The following is a 22,120-nucleotide window of genomic DNA, read 5'->3' as shown; positions in this document are numbered from 1 at the left end:
AAAAAGAATCGATACTTTCATAAAAAGAATCGCTACATTTCCCAAAAAGAATCACTACATTTCCCAAAAAGAATAGCTACTTTCATAAAAAAAGAATCGCTACATTTCCCAAAAAGAATCACTACTTTTCCCAAAAAGAATCACTACTATTCCCCAAAAAGAATCGCTACTTTCATAAAAAAGAATCGCTACATTTCCCAAAAGAATCGCTACTTTCATAAAAAAGAATAGCTACATTTCCCAAAAAGAATCGCTACTTTCCCCCAAAAAGAATCGTTACTTCCCCCCCCCAAAAAAACAACAAAAAAGAATCGTTACTTTCATAAAAAAGAATCGCTACATTTCCCAAAAAGAATCGATACTTTCCCCAAAAAGAATCGCTACTTTCATAAAAAAAGAATCACTATATTTCCCAAAAAGAATAGCTACTTTCATAAAAAGAATCGCTACATTTCCCAAAAAGAATCGCTACATTTCCCAAAAAGAATCGCTACATTTCCCAAAAAGAATCACTACATTTCCCCCAAAAAATCACTACATTTCCCAAAAAGAATCGCTACTTTTCCCAAAAAAGAATCGATACTTTCATAAAAAGAATTACTACATTTCCCAAAAAGAATCACTACATTTCCCAAAAAGAATCACTACATTTCCCAAAAAGAATCGCTACATTTCCCAAAAAGAATAGCTACTTTCATAAAAAAGAATCGCTACATTTCCCAAAAAGAATCACTACATTTCCCAAAAAGAATCACTACATTTCCAAAAAAGAATCGCTACATTTCCCAAAAAGAATCACTACATTTCCCAAAAAGAATAGCTACTTTCATAAAAAAGAATCGCTACTTTTCCCAAAAAGAATCGCTACATTTCCCAAAAAGAATTGCTACTTTCATAAAAAAAGAGTCGCTACATTTTCCAAAAAGAATCACTACTTTTCCCAAAAAGAATCGCTACTTTTCCCCAAAAGAATCGCTACTTTCATAAAAAGAATCGCTACATTTCCCAAAAAGAATCGCTACATTTCCCAAAAACAATAGCTACTTTCATAAAAAAGAATCGCTACTTTTCCCAAAAAAGAATCGATACTTTCATTAAAAAAAAGAATCGATACTTTCATAAAAAAGAAAAAAAAGAAAAAAAAGAATCGATACATTTCCCAAAAAGAATCGCTACATTTCCCAAAAAGAATCGCTACATTTCCCAAAAAGAATAGCTACTTTCATAAATGATAACACTCACCTGCCTGTAGCTTTCAAATAATCTTAAAGATATTGTTGATTCAGGTGTGTTTGATTGTAGCTACGACCTTCCAGTACCGAGTTTGCCCATCCCTGTTTTTGAGATAAAAACTGCCCATAACAACTGGTCAGCTTTCTCAGTACTAATAGCATATTGATGAAACATAGGCTATTTGGCTCATGATCCAGTGCGTATCTGTGTTTGTGCTCTAAGGAACGGCAAAGGTTTCTATTGACAAAGTGTTTTGCAGCATTGAGCAGTGTAGCCAACTACAAACAGGTGTTTAAAGGGATAGTTCCCCCAAAAATGAAAATTCTGTCGCATCAGTTACACTTTTTCTGTAAGGCTCGGATGCATCAGGATATTTATTAATATTTCTCCGATTGTGTTCATCAGAAAGAAGAAAGTCATATACACCTAGGATGGTTTCAGGGTGAATAAAGCTTGGGCTAATTTTCATTTGAAAGTGAACTAATCCTTTAAGTTAGAACTAAAACATTTTGAGCGGTGAGTGGATTCTGAGTTCTGCACACTCGCAAATCCTTTCATTATAACAAGCAATTATGTAAATAAGAGATTTGTTGCGCATTCAGCTTCCCTGATTATAACAGAACTTTGTGAGATTCTGACTAATTGAGATAAGTGACAGCTTTTTAGTGATTATAAAGCAATCACGTCAACATGCCGGTGAGCTTTAGCATATCATTAACTGACTGCGCAAGAGTCTCAAAAGAAGGTTATCCCGGTATATATATATTTGTTTTGCTGATATGAAAAATCGGGTAGATTTAGCAATATGGCGGGTGTATGATGCTTATTACGATGTTATGATGAACTATATGCCTTTCTCCACTGACGTTAAGGTGTTCAAAGCGTTTGTAAGGATACTGATTGTTAGAAGGCAGCTGTCTGACTCGCGAACGGGAACATGGTTTGTGTAACATTAGCAACACATTATTAGCTGTTTGATAACGTAGTCAAGCAAAAGGCTAATCATATTAATTACCGTTATGTGTCCGACGTTGTGAAAAGCGATACCATTGTGCAGCGTTTACCCCAGTAAGTTTACCGAGTGTATCTCGTCTGAGCTTACGCGAGTGAGTGAAGGCGGGGCTAATTATCATATTCATAGATCCTTGTGTATTAAATAAGGCAAGGGTGTAGAGTTACATTCAAGCTATTCTAAGGCATTAAAAAAAAATTCACAGGAAAAAAAAAAAAATTTAAATATGTAATTTTGGTGATTAAAGATGAGTTTTAAAGGATAAAATTATTAACTACAGGGGGACTTTAAATTAAAGCATAAATGGGGACAGCGCCATCTGTCTGCTGCGTGAAATAGGGACCACAGCACGCAGAGATAAGGAGAAATGCTGTGGCTAACTTGCATGTTTTGAGCAGTAGGAGAATTATCAGTTAAAAGTGTTCAAAATAACTGCTTTATTGTGGATATGTCCTGCAATGAACTTGTTAGGGAACTGTTGATATGTGTTTGACGTCGAATGTGTTATTCTATATCGAGTTATTTTGACTTTGTATTACGAGGCCCAATCGTAATTAATTTGTGCATTTTATGATCATTTATTTATTTTATTTATTCTCCATGCAGTTTCCATTATTTCCACGTTTTCATTGTGCAGGTATGTTGTAAGATATGTTGTTTTAAAGTGTTTAATGGATTAATTATTTGTTCGAATTGAATTGCACATGTTCACCGCTAGATGGGGATGTTTCCCCTCACATTGAATTTAATTGAATTTCAGTATTTCATTGATTTGTGATTAATTAATTGAAAATGTCTATTATAATTGTCAATCTTCAAAATTGTACACACTTATACGAGAAGAAAGTACTGATTTAAATAAACAGAAGCAGAGATAACGAGACATGCTGTGGAAGTGCTTTATTCTCCATGCAGTTTCCCTTATTTCCACGTTTTCTATCTCCATTGTGCAGCTCCACTCGGCAGAAAGACCGCCCAGACAAGACCGTCACACTGGGAGCGTTTATGCTGGGATGTGTAGGTTATGCAGCGACACTTAACTTTAAACTGTTTCATGGAAGTCTATTTAAATGTGTTTTTAAAGGGGAAGCGCATCTACTTAATCTTACCCCGGAGTTGCTTTACGCTCCAACTAATGTGTGTATGTAATGATAAATGATAAACTGTAAACGTTGAATAATCTATGAAGTGATTTAGAATGAAACATCTGCAAAAATAATGCATGTAGATGCAACCCCAAATGTAGCCTATTAAACAGGAAGGAAGAGGGACTGGAAGGGCAGGGTGTTTAGTGGATGGGTGGTAAGGGATTACTGTAGGCCTAATTCATTTTTGATGCAGATGTTCTGTGTGCTAATCGCAAATTATAGCTAATCCCAATAAACAACATATCAGACAGAATTACTGCCTGCATCCTCTGCTGTGGACTACGCTTCACTGGTGTGTGAGTTACATGTTATGGTTGAAAATAATCTGCTTTTGTTTTCGTATTTTTGTGTCCATCTTTCATATCACTTGTTTGCCATGTCTGTTCAGAGATACTTTCATGTAATATATGTTACTAATACAAGATCATTGTTCCCTTGGAGTAATTTTTTTTTTTTTTTTTTTTTGAATATTCACCAGAATTCCTAAATTGTGTACTAATCGGCTCAGTAATAAATTCATTTATTTCATTACTTGTTTTATTATATTATATTATATATTTTTAATATACATCCTCAGATTATAAAGCAAAGGTTAAACTGTTTTTTTATTATTATTTATTTATTGCAGTTGGGCTTGAGGCCTTCTTTCATATGACCAATAGATGGTAGCACTACACGTTCAAAACAATTTCGTTATTGCATTGTAGTCCTTTATAGACATTTTGCATCTCATTGGCTTTAAATTCTTAATATATAAATAATATGTCTGTCACCACCCAATGATCGCAAAAACAAACTATTATTAGTGTGTTTATTTACCAGTTGATATGGGCATGCTCAGATGATGCTGTCTGATAGAGAACCTTTAGCAGCTAAATCACGAAAATTGCAACATGGCTTTCTTTCATCAGGAAAACGCTGAACCAAATCAGCTTTGTTCAGATATGTGATTCCACAGGGCTTGCCAAAGGACTGCTGTGTGCCAAATGCACATCTGTATGTTTAGAGCTCTTTGTGCTACTAAGCTACTTACAAATTAGCAGTGGACATAATATTTTCTATTCATCATTTTCATAAACATCACAGCTTTGATCTCTGCCAATCCCTTCAGCGTTCTCTCTCCCTTACACACGTGCACATACAGAAAGTACAACAAACATGGCTAATTTTTACAGCTAGTGCTTGGCTCTGAAGCGTCTGAAAATCTCCTGTTTGAGGTTGTTAAGCCTATTACCAGAGTAGACGCTGTATTGGGAATTTATTTATTTTATCTTGTGGATGTTTTGAGTCACGCGGCCTTGATTGCATTTGTTGAATCGCGACATTCAGCTGTCTGATATTTCGCCATTGTTCAGCAACGCTGTGTGTATGAAATGTTGGAACTACTATCAGAAAACGAAAATAATAACCTTGTCATAAGTCACACTGTGCTTACAGGTGTTTATGTAACTCTTCTTTGATAGCTATGTCCTAAAATCAGGTTATTTAATTTTGTTTTTCATTAATGGCCATTTCCAACAATAGGCAGGATTATCTTTCTGTCTAACCCTGTGCATAATAGTTTAAAAAGGACCCATCATCTATAATTGTTATTTTGTTAAGGGCAGTTGGCACGAAAGATTATTGGGATCAACAGTGATTGATAATATTTTAATAGATTTAATTCCTAGGTCCTGAGCTTGTCTCAGGCTGAAGTGTTTTTAATCTCTGTTTTCATGCCCCTCTCCTCTGCTAATCTGTTTTTCTATTATTCTCTTTAAAGCTCTAACAAAACAATTACTTTCCTAATGTCATATTATTGCTATCAAATTGTTTATATAGCCATTATAAATGATAGTAAATTTCATATAAACTTTATACTAACATGCCAATTCAAATAATAATGATAATCATTACTATGATCTTTATTGTTATTGTTTTTGTTAATATTAAAGCAAAGACATTTGTGTTATGTATTTGTGTGATCTGATAGAATATGAATTATGATGATGATGATTATGCTATGGCGTTAGAGCTAAACCTTTTAAACAACTGGATATATTTATGAACAATGATAAACTAAATATAATAATATAACAAAACACTGGGTTTATCCATTTTATATTGACCATAATGTGACTGTAAATAAAATCAGTCCTCAGAGATAGAATAAAAAAAAATAAAAAATTAACATGATTTTGTTGAAGTGGATCTGCACTTCTGTTGCAAGATGATGTGTTTGGTTTGGAATGGCTATTTAACACATCTGCAGAGGAGTAGAGCCTTTGTTGAGGTTGTTTAAATACAAATATCTGGACAAAGCTCATAAAAGCAGGCTGACATGAATTAAAGATGATCGGGCTATTGAATAGTCTGACAGTTTCTGGGAAACAAACTGCTTAACCTAGTTGTTGTTTGGCTTAAATGTATCCTAATTTTTTTTTTTACCCCAGATTTTAGGGGTGTAACAGACCATTTAACGGGTCAGAGCATCCATACTGGAAACCTTCTTTATGTCTTTCTCATCTCTCTCTTTGACAGCAAGAGGACCGACCCCAGTGATGAAATGAGCCAATTCCTTAATTTCTTATCCTTCCATGTAGCAAGTCAAGGTAATTCTCTATGACATATTTTTATTTTTGGTCCACTGAAACAATAAAAAAAAAAACAGAAAGCATGAGTCAAAAGCATAAAATGTTTAATTATTTTTTTTTGTCATGATCTGGATTTGTTTTTGCTGGTATTATATTGCTCTGTTGATGACATTGATCAATGCAAAACATTCATCATCACAGCAGGTAAAGTGCTTTAGAATCCTTTCTAGGAACTTTCTGTTCCCCAGACACATGCCATATTACAACAGGGAAATATTTTGACATTCACAATAGTGGTGCTGAACAAGTGGTCACCCTGAAGCGACTGATTTTTTGACAGAACAAGAAAGAAATGTTTAAGATTTATGAATAATGCCCATGGACGTAACATAAAACATGTAATTTAACTCTTTTTACATTAATCATTTTTACACATCAAAGATAAAAATAATTCAGAATAAAACAGTCTCTAGTATTCAAATATTTGATAAACAAAACAAAAAAAACACAGGAGTGCTGACAAACAAAACCATTGTCAAAAGGTGAGACTTTGTAAACTGATAGTCCTTGTATGTGCTCTTCAAAATTGTCCATATTTGTTTGCATGTTTAACTCTCATTTTCAGAATCACTGCTGTCTTCTGTTCGAGGTGGTGATCTTTTCAAAGTGCTTTTACTCTCTTGTTTCGAAGTGCTGGACAAGTCTATTGCCATGTCTTCTGAGTCATCTGCTCCATTGGCTCCACTTGACCATGTCATGTCGCTGTCTTTCCCCTTGTGTTCCTCTGAATACGAATCCGAGTGCGTCGATTCAGGTGTGCCTGGAGCTTTCTTCGCTATTTCCAGAGACTTTTTGTGCATTCCTAAAAAAATAAAATGCAGACACGATCAAATATTGATCTTAAGCTGCTGAATACTTACAGCTCTTCATTTAATTGCAATTACAAGAGGAATTTTAAGTCAGGCCAAGGGCCTGTTTAAGCCTAATTTACATATATTTAAGTCTATACATTCAAGTATGGACAACATCAGACAGACATTCACAAGACACCTCAGCTATGTATTCAAGTGATCAAATACATATTTGAGTCTTTGAGTACTAAATAGGAAAACCACCTGCTGGCTCACCTAGAAGCCAGGGAGCGCATGAGCCCATCATTCCATTCTTGGCCGAGTTGATAATGGATTCTGGAAGTGGAATCGAGTGACGGACCATGGCACCATACAGCCCATATTCTGCCATGACACTGCTGCGGCCCCAGCACTTCTCCCTTTTCCTCCACTTAGCACGGCGGTTTTGAAACCATACCTAGCAAAAACAAACCTGGGAATTAGCTATTTGAGAGAGAAAGATCAAGATAGGAAAAAAACTGTGAAAGTCATCCTACCTGTATCCTGTCCTCTGGTAGCTCTGTTTTCATGGCCAGCATTTCTCTTGCATAAACATCTGGATAGTGCGCTTCATGGAAGGCTTTCTCCAGCTCCTCAAGCTGATGCGAGGTGAAAACTGTCCTAAAAATCAAAACGAAATGCGTGGTTGAAACAATGAATCACCAGATCCTTACAGAATAAACATTTAATAGGACATTTCATTTCATTACATACCTGTGCCTACGTTTCTTCCTCTTTTGAGAGTTTCCTGAGTTTTTTCCATCATTGTGATCCCCGGAAAGACAATCATCATCTGTAATGAAATTTGTTTTTTTGTTAATAAAAATAAATTAACATATGTTGGGCAAAGGACAAAGATGCATTAAATTAATTAATTAATTAATTAATTAAATGTACACTTTTAAGTAACAAGAATGTGCTTTGTGTTATTCAAATAAATATTTAATATTACTGAATCTAGCTGCCTACATTTGGCTACATAAACATGACTATTTTTAAGTTATGGCAAGCAGAAATCTGTTAAAGGTTACCAGTTTTCAAAGCGTATTAATTAAAAAAAATGTAATTCCATTAAATAAGTAAAAGTTAATAAAAAAAAAAAAATCCACTGCAAGTAAAGAAACGTCAATTTCAGGGCCAGTTTCAGCACCAGTTTCTGCGAACAGCTCTTTGGCTCATTCATAACCAAATAAAGTGATTTGTACCGGAATAGGCGTCCCGTTGCTGTTCCATATTCTGCATGAAGTGGCTCTCTGTCCGTGACTGCAGGAGCGGGATGTGGCTCGGGAGAAAACACGGGGTTCCAGGAGGTTGTTGTGCCGCCAAACTACAGAGAAAACCCAAGCCGAGCGGCAAAGAGCCTCCCGGGAAGGCAAATCCTCCGACCGCCGCGCTCTGCCCCTCTCCATTAGCCCCTGCGCCAGGACCGGACTGATGCGGCTGAAGTTCCGACTCCAGACCGAGCAGGTCTGTGATTGCGAAACCTTTGGACCTGAATCCAGATCCATTGAGGCGTGATTTGTCGATTCCGAATGAGGGATACAGTTTAACCTTAGGTTTTTCGTCTATAGCCTCTTCCCTTCCCGTCATGGTGGCAGTTTGTTTAATTCACTTTCTCTCTGAGGAGGTCAGGCTGGTGGGACGGTTAAGCGCTCTGGCGGGACCATTTATCCTTCTGTCCAATCCAGAAGATCATCTCACTGTCCAATCAGATCCAACGTAAGATATGTCTTCCATGAGGAGGCGTTTCCCTTTTTCAATCACAAAGGATTAATTGCCACCAATTTTCCCTTTAATCCGATAAGGATTTTCCTCCGCTCTCTGAATTGGTCGTAAGTAGTTTTTCCCTTTAGATGGAAGATTTCACTCATGTGCGCAGCCTCCCGTTATTGAAAATGTTTAATATGTGGAATTTCAGTTGGAGTCCGAATGTAAAATTATTAGAAATGAGAAACCAGAGCAAGATCAATATTCAACATTTTAGTGGCTAACTATGTTTGACTCTAGCCTATAGTTTCGTGACATTTAGTGATGTTTATAGCCGTAATCTAATTTCAAATAATGTCTAATGGGTAAATTACTTTGTAGACAGAAACAAACTAAAAATGAAAAAAAAAAAAAAAAAAAGAAAGTTAAGAAAAACTTAAATCTCATCGCTCATTAAATCTCACTACAAGCTTGCACTGAACTAGACATTTAGTTTGATTATGAATACAATTTTATGGTCTTCTTCACACGTTTTTGCTTTTTGAAGAAATGATTTCGTTGCCATAAACATTTTCTAAAAGAATGGGTCCTTTATAGCGTTTAACGTCTGGGCAAAACAATAACAACAATGGCAACATTACTAAATACCATGAAATTATGTTGGTGAATAATAGCTTAATAATAATAAAGTATTATTATTATTATTATTATATAGCTTAATAATAATGAAGTATTATTATACAATAGCTTAATAATAATAATAAAAATAAAGTATTATTATTTTTTATTATATTTACTATAGGATAACCGTTTTATAAATTATTTTAGATGTAGCGTAGGGACTATACGATTTATAATTAATATGATTTATACTAGTTTATAAACTAGTCTTAATGTGCATTTATTTATTTATTTTTCACAATAAAATGTTCTGGCCATTAGTCCTATTGCTTGTTTTTTATATTCGCAACATGATTGACAGTCCTCACGAAGATACTTTCGCTCCACCAAACCAGTCTCCATTCGTAGGCTAGTTATATCTAATAATTCCATCTTCCACCTATTTTCCTGTCTGGACAGATATTGGAATAAAAATAAAAAAATATGATCTTGACATTGTCAAAGAATCTGCTTTATTTCCCTCATTGTAATATTGCGTCAGCAATGAGGCTCCATATGAGTAAAGGATTTTGGGAAATGAGGTCAAAGTTACGGTGATGCTGTCAGGTCGAGATGATGCGGCAGAGGCCATCCCAGGTGTTTCAATAACAGCAGGCAAAAACGGTCAACATCTCAGCCAGTCTGTTTCAAAAAGAAGCAATTAGAGAAATCGTCTTACACAAGATAATTAAATGAAGTACATTAAATTCGTTTACAACACTAATCTGTCATATAAAGAGCTCGACTCTGTAAAATCTGCTTTTAGGGCCCGTTTCCACCAGGACGACCTCCAGCATTTTAACTGGCATTTAACAGAGCCAGCTGCAGTAATCCTCATAACTGTAGCCTAACACAACGTTAACTAAAACTGAATGCGATCATACGAGAGAAAAGGAGGGAGAGATCATTAGTGATCATGCTGGAGAATAATATTTAGGCATATTACTATTTTTATTATCATTATTATGTTTTAATAACTAATAATAATAAATAGCCTAGTGCAACAGAAACAATACCAACGAATAATAATTTATAATCATTATTATTATTATTAGGTTATATCATACTGTGTTGTAGGCCTAATTATTTTTATTATAACGGCTACAACTAATTACACATAACACATAACGAAGAATTTATTTTCTCATCTTATTAAGCTATTTCTTAGATCAACAAAATAAAAAAAAAGTCCTTAAAACGGATTTTAATGAAGTATTTATTTATTTATTTATTTGTAGAAATTATTTACCATATTTTGAAATAACGAAAATTGCCATCACAAAAATTCATTAACTATTTCTCATTTTAAACGCAATTTTTAAAAAAATATAATAATATTTGTGTGTTTAATTTAGCTTATTGATTATACATTCTGATTCCTTAATAGGCTACTCGTATTTGCTGACCAACAGGTTGCAATTTAACACTGCAACAGCCTTGTAAATTGTCAAGCAAAATAGTCAATTAGCCTAACAATTTTTGTTAAATAATTCTGAAAACATTTCCATATCGCATCTTTCAGAGTAAACACAAAACTTGACCGTTGATTTCTGGTCCTTCTGTTGTTTTTAAGCAGACTGGAACAAACACATCTCAATGGAAACGGACAAATAAAACAAATCCTGTAAATAATTCATGGCGCTAAGTAACTGAATCGAACAACACACTTAAACTGCGCTCACTGTAAAGCGAGGAAATAAATTATGTTATTTTAAGGGCCAGATTACAAGGCTGGGTTTCATGGTGTCATCAGATAGGATAATCCTGGATTAAACTAATCAGTAAATGTTTCTCCGCTCATTATTTTCCAGAGAAGATTTCCAACCGATTCTCCACCGCCAAGATTATTAATCTCTTAAAGAGCGTAACATCAAAAAATCGCTCTTTGCTCTAATTTCCTCTGGCCGTGGCGCACGGCACATGGAGGTTGTTTGACTAATAGACATGCCACGTGCCCTAATTCTGAGTAGGATCCCGCCACTGGGAATCGCAGCAGCCCCGCACGCGCGCGCGACCCTCACCTACCCCACCCACCTCTGAGAAACTGTCCACTGCCGCCAGCAGAATGGCTATTAAGCAATAGGATTTCATACAGATTTTACATTTGATATGATGGGGAAATGTACATTTTATAACTCAAACAAGGTGAACAAATGTATTATATACTCTTTATAAGGACCACACAACTGGAATGTTTTCTTAATGGTTTTAGGGGAACAAGATCCCTCAAAAACTTAATCATGGATTCCCCTTGTCACTGATGCTTTTTGTCACTTTACAACATTGGGCAGATGTTCAAATCTAAATCCTCGATTCTTGGGTAGTTGTGTGTGTCTGTTCTTAAGGGTCAGAGGTCTTACGCGTTTGTTGTGCAAACATCTGGGCCCTTAGATCTCCAGATGTTTCACCCAATCTATTAAGATCCCAGCTGATTTGTAATCATCACAACACACCGCCATTTAAACTGAGTCTGACCAATGGTCAGAGAGCATATCACAACGACTTCCAATCACTCTGGCACTCATTGCTTTTCAACAACACTGGATGATCCCTCCAGACAACTTGTTTAATGTTCCACAAATACATCACGAGGATCACTTAGTAGTCTAAGAAATTCAGTCAGAAGAAAGCTGCACTGTCAAGGTCAGCTGCTGTCTGCTGCACATAAGCTTCATCCTGAAACAGCAAACAAGCTGTAACCCTGCATCCTATTTGTCCTAAATCAGGACAAAATAAAGCGTATATTAATTGTAAGCAAAATGAAAAGCCCTTATCCCAACCCTATATAATCTTTTATATAATAATAATAATAATGAAAAACCGATGCAGATGTCCATTCGGCTGCTTTCAAACATGGAAAGGGAGACCAGCCAGATAATCATTTTGCTGTATTAGAGGAGAACAGGCTTAACAGCATTTGAGCACAAAATTTCGAACTTACTGAGGGCAACGATTTGCGTTTTGACGGGGTAATATTTTGTAAGCTGCTGATCGTTTTTTTGGAACGTATGCCACATTAATGCCGTGAATTGTAATCACACCAGTGAAGTATTCATCCTCGAGTGGTAAATAATTTATGTTGAGATTAGGTTTTTGCATTCTTAGCTCTGCTGGCAGCTTATCTGTCGAAGCACAAATCTATGAGATTTAGTAATTCATTTTCTCTGTTTTCAAAATTGGTTTGCCTTTTGTTGCCTCACTGTCTTTACATTTACTCTAATGAATGTTCGTCGGTGCCCAACTTTATTTCCATTGGATCTTTTGGAAGTCCAGGAATAAATAAAGTCTCAATGATATGAGCTTCCAAACAATAAATATGTGTTTCATTTTGTATCAGTAAACATCTTTGTAGAGGTTTAATTCAAGCACTAGTTCATCCAAAAATGAACATTCTGTAATCATTTACTCCCCTTCATGCTGTTACAAACCTGTATGACTTTCTTTTTGCTGCAGAACCCAAAAGAAGATATTTAAAGGGTTAGTTCACACAAAAATGAAAATTCTGTCATTAATTACTCATGTCGTTCCAAACTTCGGAACACAAATTAAGATATTTTTGATGAAATCCGAGAGCTTTCTGACCCCCATAGACTGCAACGTTATTACCACTTTCAAGGCCCAGAAAAGTAGTAAAGACATCGTTAAAAAAGTCCATGTGACTACAGTGGTTCAACCCTAATGTTATAAAATGACGAAAATACATTTTTTGCGCAAAAAAACTAAAATAACGACTTTATTCAACAATTTCTTCTCCTCCGTGTGAGTCTTTGAAGCTGTTCACGTGAGCACCATGATGCATGCCTGTGATACTGACGCAGGAGCCGGCCAATACTGAGTTGGCGTTCTGACGTAGAAGCGTTGCACTGTATTTACAATGTGAACAGCATCAGAGACTGACATCTTTGTTTCGTTTTTTTGCGCGCAAAAAGTATTCTCATCGCTTCATGACATTAAAAGGTTAGTTCACCCAAAAATGAAAATAATGTAATTTATTACTCACCCTCATGCTGTTCCACACCCGTAAGACCTTCGTTAATCTTCGGAACGCAAATTAAGATATTTTTGACATTTCCTCTCTCAGGATCCATTAATGTACTAAAAACATATTTAAATCAGTTCATGTGAGTACAGTGGTTCAATATTAATATTATAAAGCGATGAGAATATTTTTGGTGTGCCAAAAAAACAAAATAACGACTTATATAGTGATGGCTGATTTCAAAACACTGCTTCAGGAAGTTTTGGAGCCTTATGAATCAGCGTGTCGAATCAGCGGTTCGGAGCGCCAAAGTCACATTATTTCAGCAGTTTGGCGGTTTGACACGCGATCCGAATCATGATTCAACACGCTGATTCATTACGCTCCGAAGCTTCCTGAAGCAGTGTTTTGAAATCGCCCATCACTATATAAGTCGTTTTTTTTTTTTTATTTGGCGCACCAAAAATATTCTCGTCGCTTTATAATATTAATATTGAACCACTGTACTCACATGAACTGTTTTAAATATGTTTTTAGTACATTAATGGATCTTGAGAGAGGAAATGTCATTGCTGGCTATGGAGGCCTCACGGAGCCATCGGATTTCAACAAAAATATCTTAATTTGTGTTCTGAAGATTAACAAAGGTCTTACAGGTGTGGAACGGCATGAGGTTGAGTAATTAATGACATTATTTTCATTTTTGGGTGAACTAACCCTTTAAGGTTGAACCACTGTAGTCACATGGACTATTTTAACAATGTCTTTACTACCTTTCTGGGCCTTGAAAGTGGTAATAACGTTGCAGTCTACGGGAGGGTCAGAAAGCTCTCAGATTTCATCAAAAATATCTTAATTTGTGTTCTGAAGATGAATGAAGATCTTATGGGTTTGGAATGATATGAGGGTGAGTAATTAATGTCAGAATTTTCATTTTTGTGTGAACTAACCCTTTAAACATCATCAAACACTATTGACTTACATTGTATGGACCATAAAACAAAACAAAACAAAACACATTTTTCAAAATATCTTTCTTAACTTCCACAGAAGACAAAAAAGCTGTTATACGGGTTTAGAACGACACAAAGGTGAGTAACTGATGACAGAATTTTCTGTTTTAGGTGGACTCTCTTTAAATTTGTATTACAAGTTAATGCCATGGACTGAGTTGTGGGGTACTAAATACTTGATGACTTGTTGATCACTATTAAATGAGTTTCCTGATATAAACAAAAATCTTTAGAATCTGTTACCAACCACTGAGAGCAATGAAAGCAAAAAACAAATGCACACCCACTCACACTCTCAAATAGACACATTGTGCAAGGACGTGTGCTACAGAGAGCGTGTGAGGCGTTGGGACGCGGTTTTCTCCCTCTGGGGAATAAGTACAAAAGGACGGAAGAGCCCACCTGGGACTAAGAGAGCAGGGTTAATTAAAAATCTTCTGCACCCACACACTCATATTCACACACAGACACAGAAGGACATCAGAGGTCATCTGATCAGTTACACTCAAAAGCAAAGAGAAATTGGCTAGTCAGTTAGAGCTGTGAATCACTTATACTGTGAATCTGCCCCTAGGGAAGACACTCCAAATTGAGCTGAAATGCTGCTTTAAAATTGATTTTTTTGCACCCATGCTGGAGAATACTAGAACGCAGATTAGTAATGTCTAATGTAACTAGTTTTATAATGTGCTGCAGACTTTAGGTTTTTTAGTAAATTGTGAGTAAATGAATCTTTTTGGTGAACTACACTTTTAAAGGGATAGTTTACCCAAAAATTAAAATTCTGTCATTTACTCACCCTCATGTTATTCCAATTCTGGGATGCATTTCCTGTCCAATGACAACTCACTGTTTAACCACCACGCATCGTTGTAGAAACTAACTAGCTAGTCACAACTGTTTTACCGCAACCAGTCACCTCTGTCACTTTAAACCATGTTAGTTCAATAATATAGGACAGGTGGTGGAGTAATAACTTCTGCTAATTAATTGATTTGATAATATTATAGTTAATTTATATGAACAACAGAAAGTTGTTCATTTTTAATCACGTTAACACGCAGTAGCCTATTTGACGTTCACTTTACTCCCATATAAATGCGGTTCATTCAGTAAGAAGTTTTTTCTACAACATAATGTTGCTGTAATGAACATGCCACCTGAGGACTAATGAGGTTTTGTTCCTTGTTATTTTGTTTTATTTTATGTTTGTTTCTTCACAGGTTTCCTCTTACATCATACTCTGGGCTTATCCACATTCTTCAAAAAATGGCGCTGATTGGTAACCAACATTCTTCAAAATATTATGTTCCACAGAAGAAAGAAAATCATACAGGTTTGTAATGACATGAGGGTGAGCAAATAATGACAGAATTTTCATTTTTGTATGGACTATACCTTTAGGTATATCATTACACATAGCAAGATAATTTATAATTACATTTATTAAAATATCCTTCAAAAGAATCAACAAAAGCTTTTTTTTTTTGTTTAAAGACAAGGCAATTTGGCAGATGGTAAAGGAACTGTTTCATAATGTGGACCTTGCATGTTTGCGTGGCACGTTGTAAATGATAGCAGTAATTGCTATAATTCTATATCCAGACAGTGATTATGTCCTGGGTCATCTTCAACAATGCCCTATAAACACCAGACCCAACTGAGTTTGTTTTTAATTGTTTAGCTGGTCCATTGTTTATGCTAGATAAGGGGGCAACAATAGTCTGGCCACGCGTCACCCCCGCCAATCACACCCCATTCACTGCCTCTGGCCCACTAATTATTCAAAAATGCACATTTATGCAAATAGCCCTCCTTGTAGATTAACCTAATTCAGTGATGTAAACAACGGGTAGTCGTGGGATTAAAGTTTTGTAAATTAGTCAAGGCCACTAATGATCTCTGATGTCTGTAAGTCTGGGGTTTTGGTCTCCTTAGAGCTTTATAGTCTCGTGGTAATCTCACGTCTGAAGTGAGGTCACGCCACGCAGCACAAGACACGTTAAAAATCTGTCAAAAACAAAAACAATATAACTGCACTCGCCGTTATGCGAAACAGTTCAGGATTAAAAATTACTGGAGGATGCACAGGGTCAGAGGCATTTTATAAACATTGTTAAACCTCTATTAGCCTTCCTTTGTAATTGCTGTATGTGCAGGGGTTTTTTTATGCAAATAAGCCACGTGCCATCCTTATATACACAGCTTGATTCTAGGAAGAGGCTAGTTTTGAAAGTTAAAAGGATAGTCCACCTAAAAAGAAATTTAAATAATCATTTACTCAATCTCATGTCATTCCAAACCTGTATGACTTCCTTTCTTCTGTGAAACACACACACAAATGCTAAAACATTAAAAAAAAAAAAAAAAAATTTACAAAATGTATATATATATATATATATATATATAAATAAATATACGTATATACTTTTTTTGCAAAGTATTCAAACATAAGTCAGACTCGCAGGTTAATCAAGGAGTAGTTCTGATTGAGTCTTTAATCCTCTAGGTCCATTGCTTAAGTATCCCGTCTTCAACACTTTCGCTAAAGCTGACCATCACAGCTTGGGTCATCCTGAGTCACGCATGATTAGCAAAGTTTTGTGACCCTGATATAATGCACACGTTCAATAATGGAAAGTTTTCTTTTCTGCAAATATTCATATTACAGAAATAAGGGCTGAAATAGTGGTTTTAAAATAAGTAACTTACTTTAGCTTGTCAAGCTACAAGCTGATCATAATTGAAAATGATTAAATTACAGTTAAACTGCCCTATTGAAGAATTTGTTAGCTACAAACTACTAACAAAAAGCACCTAACAAAACTGAGACTAGACTACCGTACTGATTTTTAGATGTTTTTGAAAGCTCTTATGCTCAACAAGGATGCATTTATTTGATCAAAATATATTCTTCAGTGTCACATGATCCTACAGAAATCTTTCTAATACACTGATTTGGTGCTCAAGAAACAATTGTTATTATAAATGTTGAATGACAGTTGTGCTGTTTAATATTTATGTGGAAATATTTTTGTAGAAAGTTTTTAAAGCATTGAAAGCATTTATTTGAAATAAATCGTTAATAACATTATAAAGGTCTTAATATCTATAACTGTCACTTTTGATCAATTTAATGCAGACCCCATATATATATATATATATACTCTTAAATACATTTAACTGTAAATAAATAAAAATAAACTACATTTATCTTTATCATTTACCTTCATTTTTTTCCAATGACAAAGATAAATGTAGTGTATTTATTTTTATTTATTTACTTATTTATTCTCAAGAGGAAATTTGTTTCCACCGTGGTGCGTACATAACACAAACAAAACACAAAACATTATCAACTTATACAATCAAAACAATCATAGACTAACAAAAAAAAGCGAGAGCATAAGATGACTTATGGATGATTTCCTATGTATTTAAAGTTTTGTATAGCTACAGGAACAAAACACTTACTATAGCTGGCCTTAGTAGTGACATCACTGCCTTTATCTAGTTACAACACTGGTTAGTATTTATTAAACACAGAGACTAGACATAGAAAATGCTGTGGGGGAGGAAAAGCAAGAAGATCAGACAGAAGAAGGGAAAATATGAGCACTAGTTTGTGTAACGAGTAAGCCTGTCCACTATAATGACCTTAGTGCGTCCTGTTCAGTTAGCCTTGCTAACAAAGACACTATTCACACGCCATCACAGGCCTGTCTGACTCACTTAACCTATTAGACAGTGATCACTCTCTTTTTCTTTCTCCCAGTCCCACTCCTTTCCTCTCCCCCTCACTCCTATCTCGCTCTCTCTTACTTTCTTTCTCTTTTCTCTCTCCACTTCCTTAAAGTGTGCTAATTAATAGGAATCAGGTCAATTATAAGATGGGGACTCATTATGAGGCAGTGATCAGGGACACATTGTGCTGTCCAGACAACCAACCGTCATTGTGCCTCACCATGGAGAAAAAGAGCCAATGCACTCTTTACCTAAATGAGGCATAAAAAGAGCTTCTGTGTCAACTATCTGGTCTAATACAATAATATTAATTCAAAAAATAAATAATTTTAAAATCAACTCAAATCAGTATTCCTTACTTACACTTACCTTGAGTGAGTATCCTTTCATCAAATCTTTCATTCATATACTAGATTAAAAAAAAAAATGAATACCTTTATTCAGCAAAAACACAATAAATTGTTTAAAAGTGAGAGTAAAGACATTTATAATGTTACAAAATATTTCTATTTCAAATAAATGCTCTTCTTTTGAACTTTCTATTCATCAAAGAATCCAGAAAAAAGAATCAGTTTCCACAAAAATATTTAGCAGCACAACTGTTTTCAACACTGATAATAATACTAATGTTTCTTGAGCAGCAAATCAGCATATTAGAATGATTTCTGAAGTATCATGTGACACTAAAGACTGGAGTAGTGATGCTGAAAATTCAGCTTTCCAACAAATTACATTTTAAAATATATTAAAATAGAAAATTATTTTAAATTCTGATAATATTTCACAATAGTTTTGCTTCTACTGTATTTTTATCAAATAAATGCAGACTTGATGAGCTTAAGAGACTTCTATAATAAAAAAAAAAATCTTACAAACTTTTGAGTGGTGTATTTATGCAAATTTACTTACACTGCATACATTTTACCAGTATATCTTCCCTGGAAATCAAACCAATGACCTTAGTGGAGCCAGCTGCATTTTTCGAATAAAAATACTTCTTTGCTCTTCACCAGTTACAGTATGAGGTATATTTTAGAGGAACAAACTTGAAACAGACAGACCTTTGGTATGATTTAAAATTTTGCAATGCAAGACCTTATGAACTAAATATAGCAAAGACAGATGTAGATTGAAATTGCGTTTCACCATATTTGAAATTTGGAAAAGCTGAACTTAATTCGACCCAGTGCACCCCTGTCCTCAATAGGAGGAGAGGAGGGGTTTAGCTTTAACTGGCAGAGGACTTTTCTGAAAGTGATAGGGAGAAATCATAAGAGTCTTATAAAAGAACAATGAAAACAAAATCTGCCTGTGATTTGAATAATAGTTGTGATATTAAATCGGTCGAAGGGATTATTAAAAGAGTGGAGCGACTATTGTCCTTTTTTATGTCCATCTTAAAAATAATCACATATGTTATGAGGCATATGGTTCATATCTGAGTGCAGAGGAAAGGAAAGAGCAATCTAGAACATGGATTACCAACTTATATCTATAAGTATCTTTTCTCACAACGATGTGATTATAGTTCAACATCCACTAACTATCTAAATATTTCAGTCTCATACAGAGAGTTAACAAATATTTTCACATTTATATTTATATAAATAGATAATATATTTTTTAAAATAATAATATAAAATCACCTGTCTGAGGGCAGAGGTAGAGATACTTTGCATGATATGAGAAAACTTAAGGAATGAAAAAAAAAAAATCACATTAACTCCATTAATTAGGGGAACACGGCGCTTGATGAAGTGTCCTAAGCCCTATGGCGTTTGGTGCTGAGTGGCAGATGTCATGTGCTAACATTCAATAACTAACCTTGAGGAGTGGGACAGCCTTGCAAGTTCCTATCCCTTCTCAGAACGTCTCCCAATCTGGCTCCAATCTGTCACATACGCAGAAGTGGGGCTCCATGAGTGCACAGGCTTCCCTTTCCCCAAGGCCATCTCATCCACCTCATTCTCATACTGTAAGCCCTAAAGACCAGCTGTATAAGATTTAAATCATCTTTTCTCCAAGAATGACAAGATAACTAAATTATTTTGGACTCTGGATTGAGATTCTACAGCCTCAAAATTCACTTAAACTGCCTTTTCAGAGCAAATATGGAAGGGCCTTGAAGCGATGATACTTTTAAAATAAATATTATCTGAATAGTAAATATGTCTCACATCAAACTTCAACATTCTCGCACTTAAACCAACCACAACCTGTATATATGAGGGCATGTACGACACATTCAGCTCATTTTCTCAGCTAAGTGCCATTACCCATAATCCACCATAAGCACTGGAGAGCGCCTATCGCCATGGCCATCTGAGTCCCTCTCACCCTGCGTTACCACCATCCACTCACCCGCTGCAGCCACCCCACCCTCTGCGGTGGTAGGATTAGGCCAAATGAGGCTAAGAACAGATTGAAAAAAAAGGAGGAAAAGGAAAATAAGAAGAAAATCGGTTTTAAAAAATGCAAACACTGATTCACAATAAATGACAAATGAATCATCCCTTCCGCTCATTTAGAGATCAAAAGCTCAGCGTACTGTAAACGAACACAAGTTTAGGTGAAAATTAAGACATTGCTTATTCTACAGACTTCAAACTACATTTAGTTGTGTGTGTGTGTGTGTGTTTGTTTGTTTGTTTTACTAAATTTGTACAAAGAAGGGTTAAAGTTGTGTTGTCAAGGTCAAATGAAGGATGATTAATTAAACTGGGAGTAAACATCACAAGACAAGTTGGAAAAGTTGCTCTATACCCTGCTATACAGTCTGATTTGAAACATTTTACATATTAAAATTGTTGTATGTATATGTACTGTTATATAACAATATATTTGATTAAGTCGATTAAAATATCTAATCACAATTAATTACAATTTTCAGAGTTAATCGAAGAGAATGCTTTTGTGGCAAAAAAAAAAAAAAGTGCTTCTCTTTTCAACTTTAAAAAGTGCAAAGTAGCCTACTTTATTATTATTTATACGAAAACCTACCGTTAAAAGGTCCTTCATCCATAACTCATTCACTGACTCAAAATCGCTGTTGTCGTGTGTTTACGGTGCTTAATACGTGTACGTGTTTATGGTGTGTGTCACTGTAATAAACGGTGTTGTTAAACTTACGACAAAAAACGAATTTAAAGTCAAAATTGGTAAGCTAAATGCGTTAAACCCAATTTTAAAAAACGCGTAAAATTAAGCATGTGTATCAGTGCGGCAATTATGATAGCTCTAAATTAATATATAAAAGTGATCGCAGAATAGATCATGGTTCCTCTTCATGTTTCCAGTGAGGCAGTACTAGTTGTGACACTCGTCAGACTGCATGTCTGTGGTGCGGTCTGCAAGGTTGGCATGAGGATGCAGTGGGGCATGCAGTTATGGCAGCGTTAGAGACCCGTCTGTCTCCCTCCCTGGGGTGAGACAGGCACTCTGTGGCTAATTTTGCGCATATGCTCGATGACAGGCAGCCGGCGTCCTCTGCAGCTGCCAGGACAGAGAGATGGTGATCAGGCAATTTATGATTTTTTTTTTTTCTTGAAGGACATTCTGCTGGCTTGAGAATAATTTTTTAAATCTGAAATAAGCCATGCAAGATATGGCTTCAAAACAAAAGAAATGCACATATGGTGTAGTATGGGTGTTTGTGAAACATTTTCTTGTGCTACTATTCAGAAGTTTTTGAAAGAAATTAGACGTTTTTGTTTAGCATGAATACATTAAATTGATCAGAAGTGTTACAAAAAAAAAGCCAATTTCAAATAAATGTGGTTTTGTTATTCATCAAACTTTCTATTCATCAAAGCATCCTGGAGGAAATGTAGGCTATCATTGTTTCAACAAAAATATTAAGCAGCAGCAGCACAACTGTTTTCAACATTGATAATAATAAGAAATGTTTCTTGAGCACCAAATCAGCATATCAGAGTGATTTCTGAAGGATCATGTGACACTGAAGACTGGAGTAATAGAGTACCTCAGGGATGATGTGTTTTTGTAGGCCAACCCTGAAGTTAGCGGTGCACGGGTTCCCTCGATCGAAAGCCTATGCATTTTTACCATAGACTTTTAGAAAATCGCAAAAAATAAGCTCTGTGTTTAACAAAGGGTTATGACACTTACACGTTTTGTCTCTCAAGATAATCTTTACAAGTT

At 35.4% G+C, this 22,120-nt stretch overlaps 1 protein-coding gene across 4 annotated transcripts; it reads right to left on the bottom strand.

Moving 5' to 3' along the window:
* Positions 1-6,053: 6,053 nt before the first annotated feature.
* vsx1 (visual system homeobox 1 homolog, chx10-like) lies at positions 6,054-21,661 on the bottom strand. Of its 4 annotated transcripts, none has more exons than XM_051869218.1 (8): positions 20,960-21,661; positions 20,236-20,370; positions 19,784-19,941; positions 8,062-9,865; positions 7,571-7,649; positions 7,354-7,477; positions 7,082-7,274; positions 6,054-6,828 (listed from the first exon to the last, which is right to left on the bottom strand). In XM_051869218.1, the coding sequence occupies exons 4-8, from the start codon at positions 8,444-8,446 to the stop codon at positions 6,575-6,577; spliced, it is 1,035 nt and encodes a 344-aa protein (XP_051725178.1). In that variant the 5' UTR covers positions 8,447-9,865; positions 19,784-19,941; positions 20,236-20,370; positions 20,960-21,661; the 3' UTR covers positions 6,054-6,574. The 4 variants fall into 4 exon arrangements, with proteins under 4 accessions (XP_051725178.1, XP_051725181.1, XP_051725179.1 ...); XM_051869221.1 differs by having other exon boundaries at positions 7,094-7,274; XM_051869219.1 differs by having other exon boundaries at positions 19,784-19,850.
* Positions 21,662-22,120: the final 459 nt, after the last annotated feature.

Source organism: Ctenopharyngodon idella, chromosome 17, assembly GCF_019924925.1.
Source record: "Ctenopharyngodon idella isolate HZGC_01 chromosome 17, HZGC01, whole genome shotgun sequence".
In the NCBI taxonomy this organism is placed as follows: Eukaryota; Metazoa; Chordata; class Actinopteri; order Cypriniformes; family Xenocyprididae; genus Ctenopharyngodon; species Ctenopharyngodon idella.
Note: the sequence above shows the minus strand (reverse complement) of the source record. Positions and strands in the feature narration are given on the sequence as shown.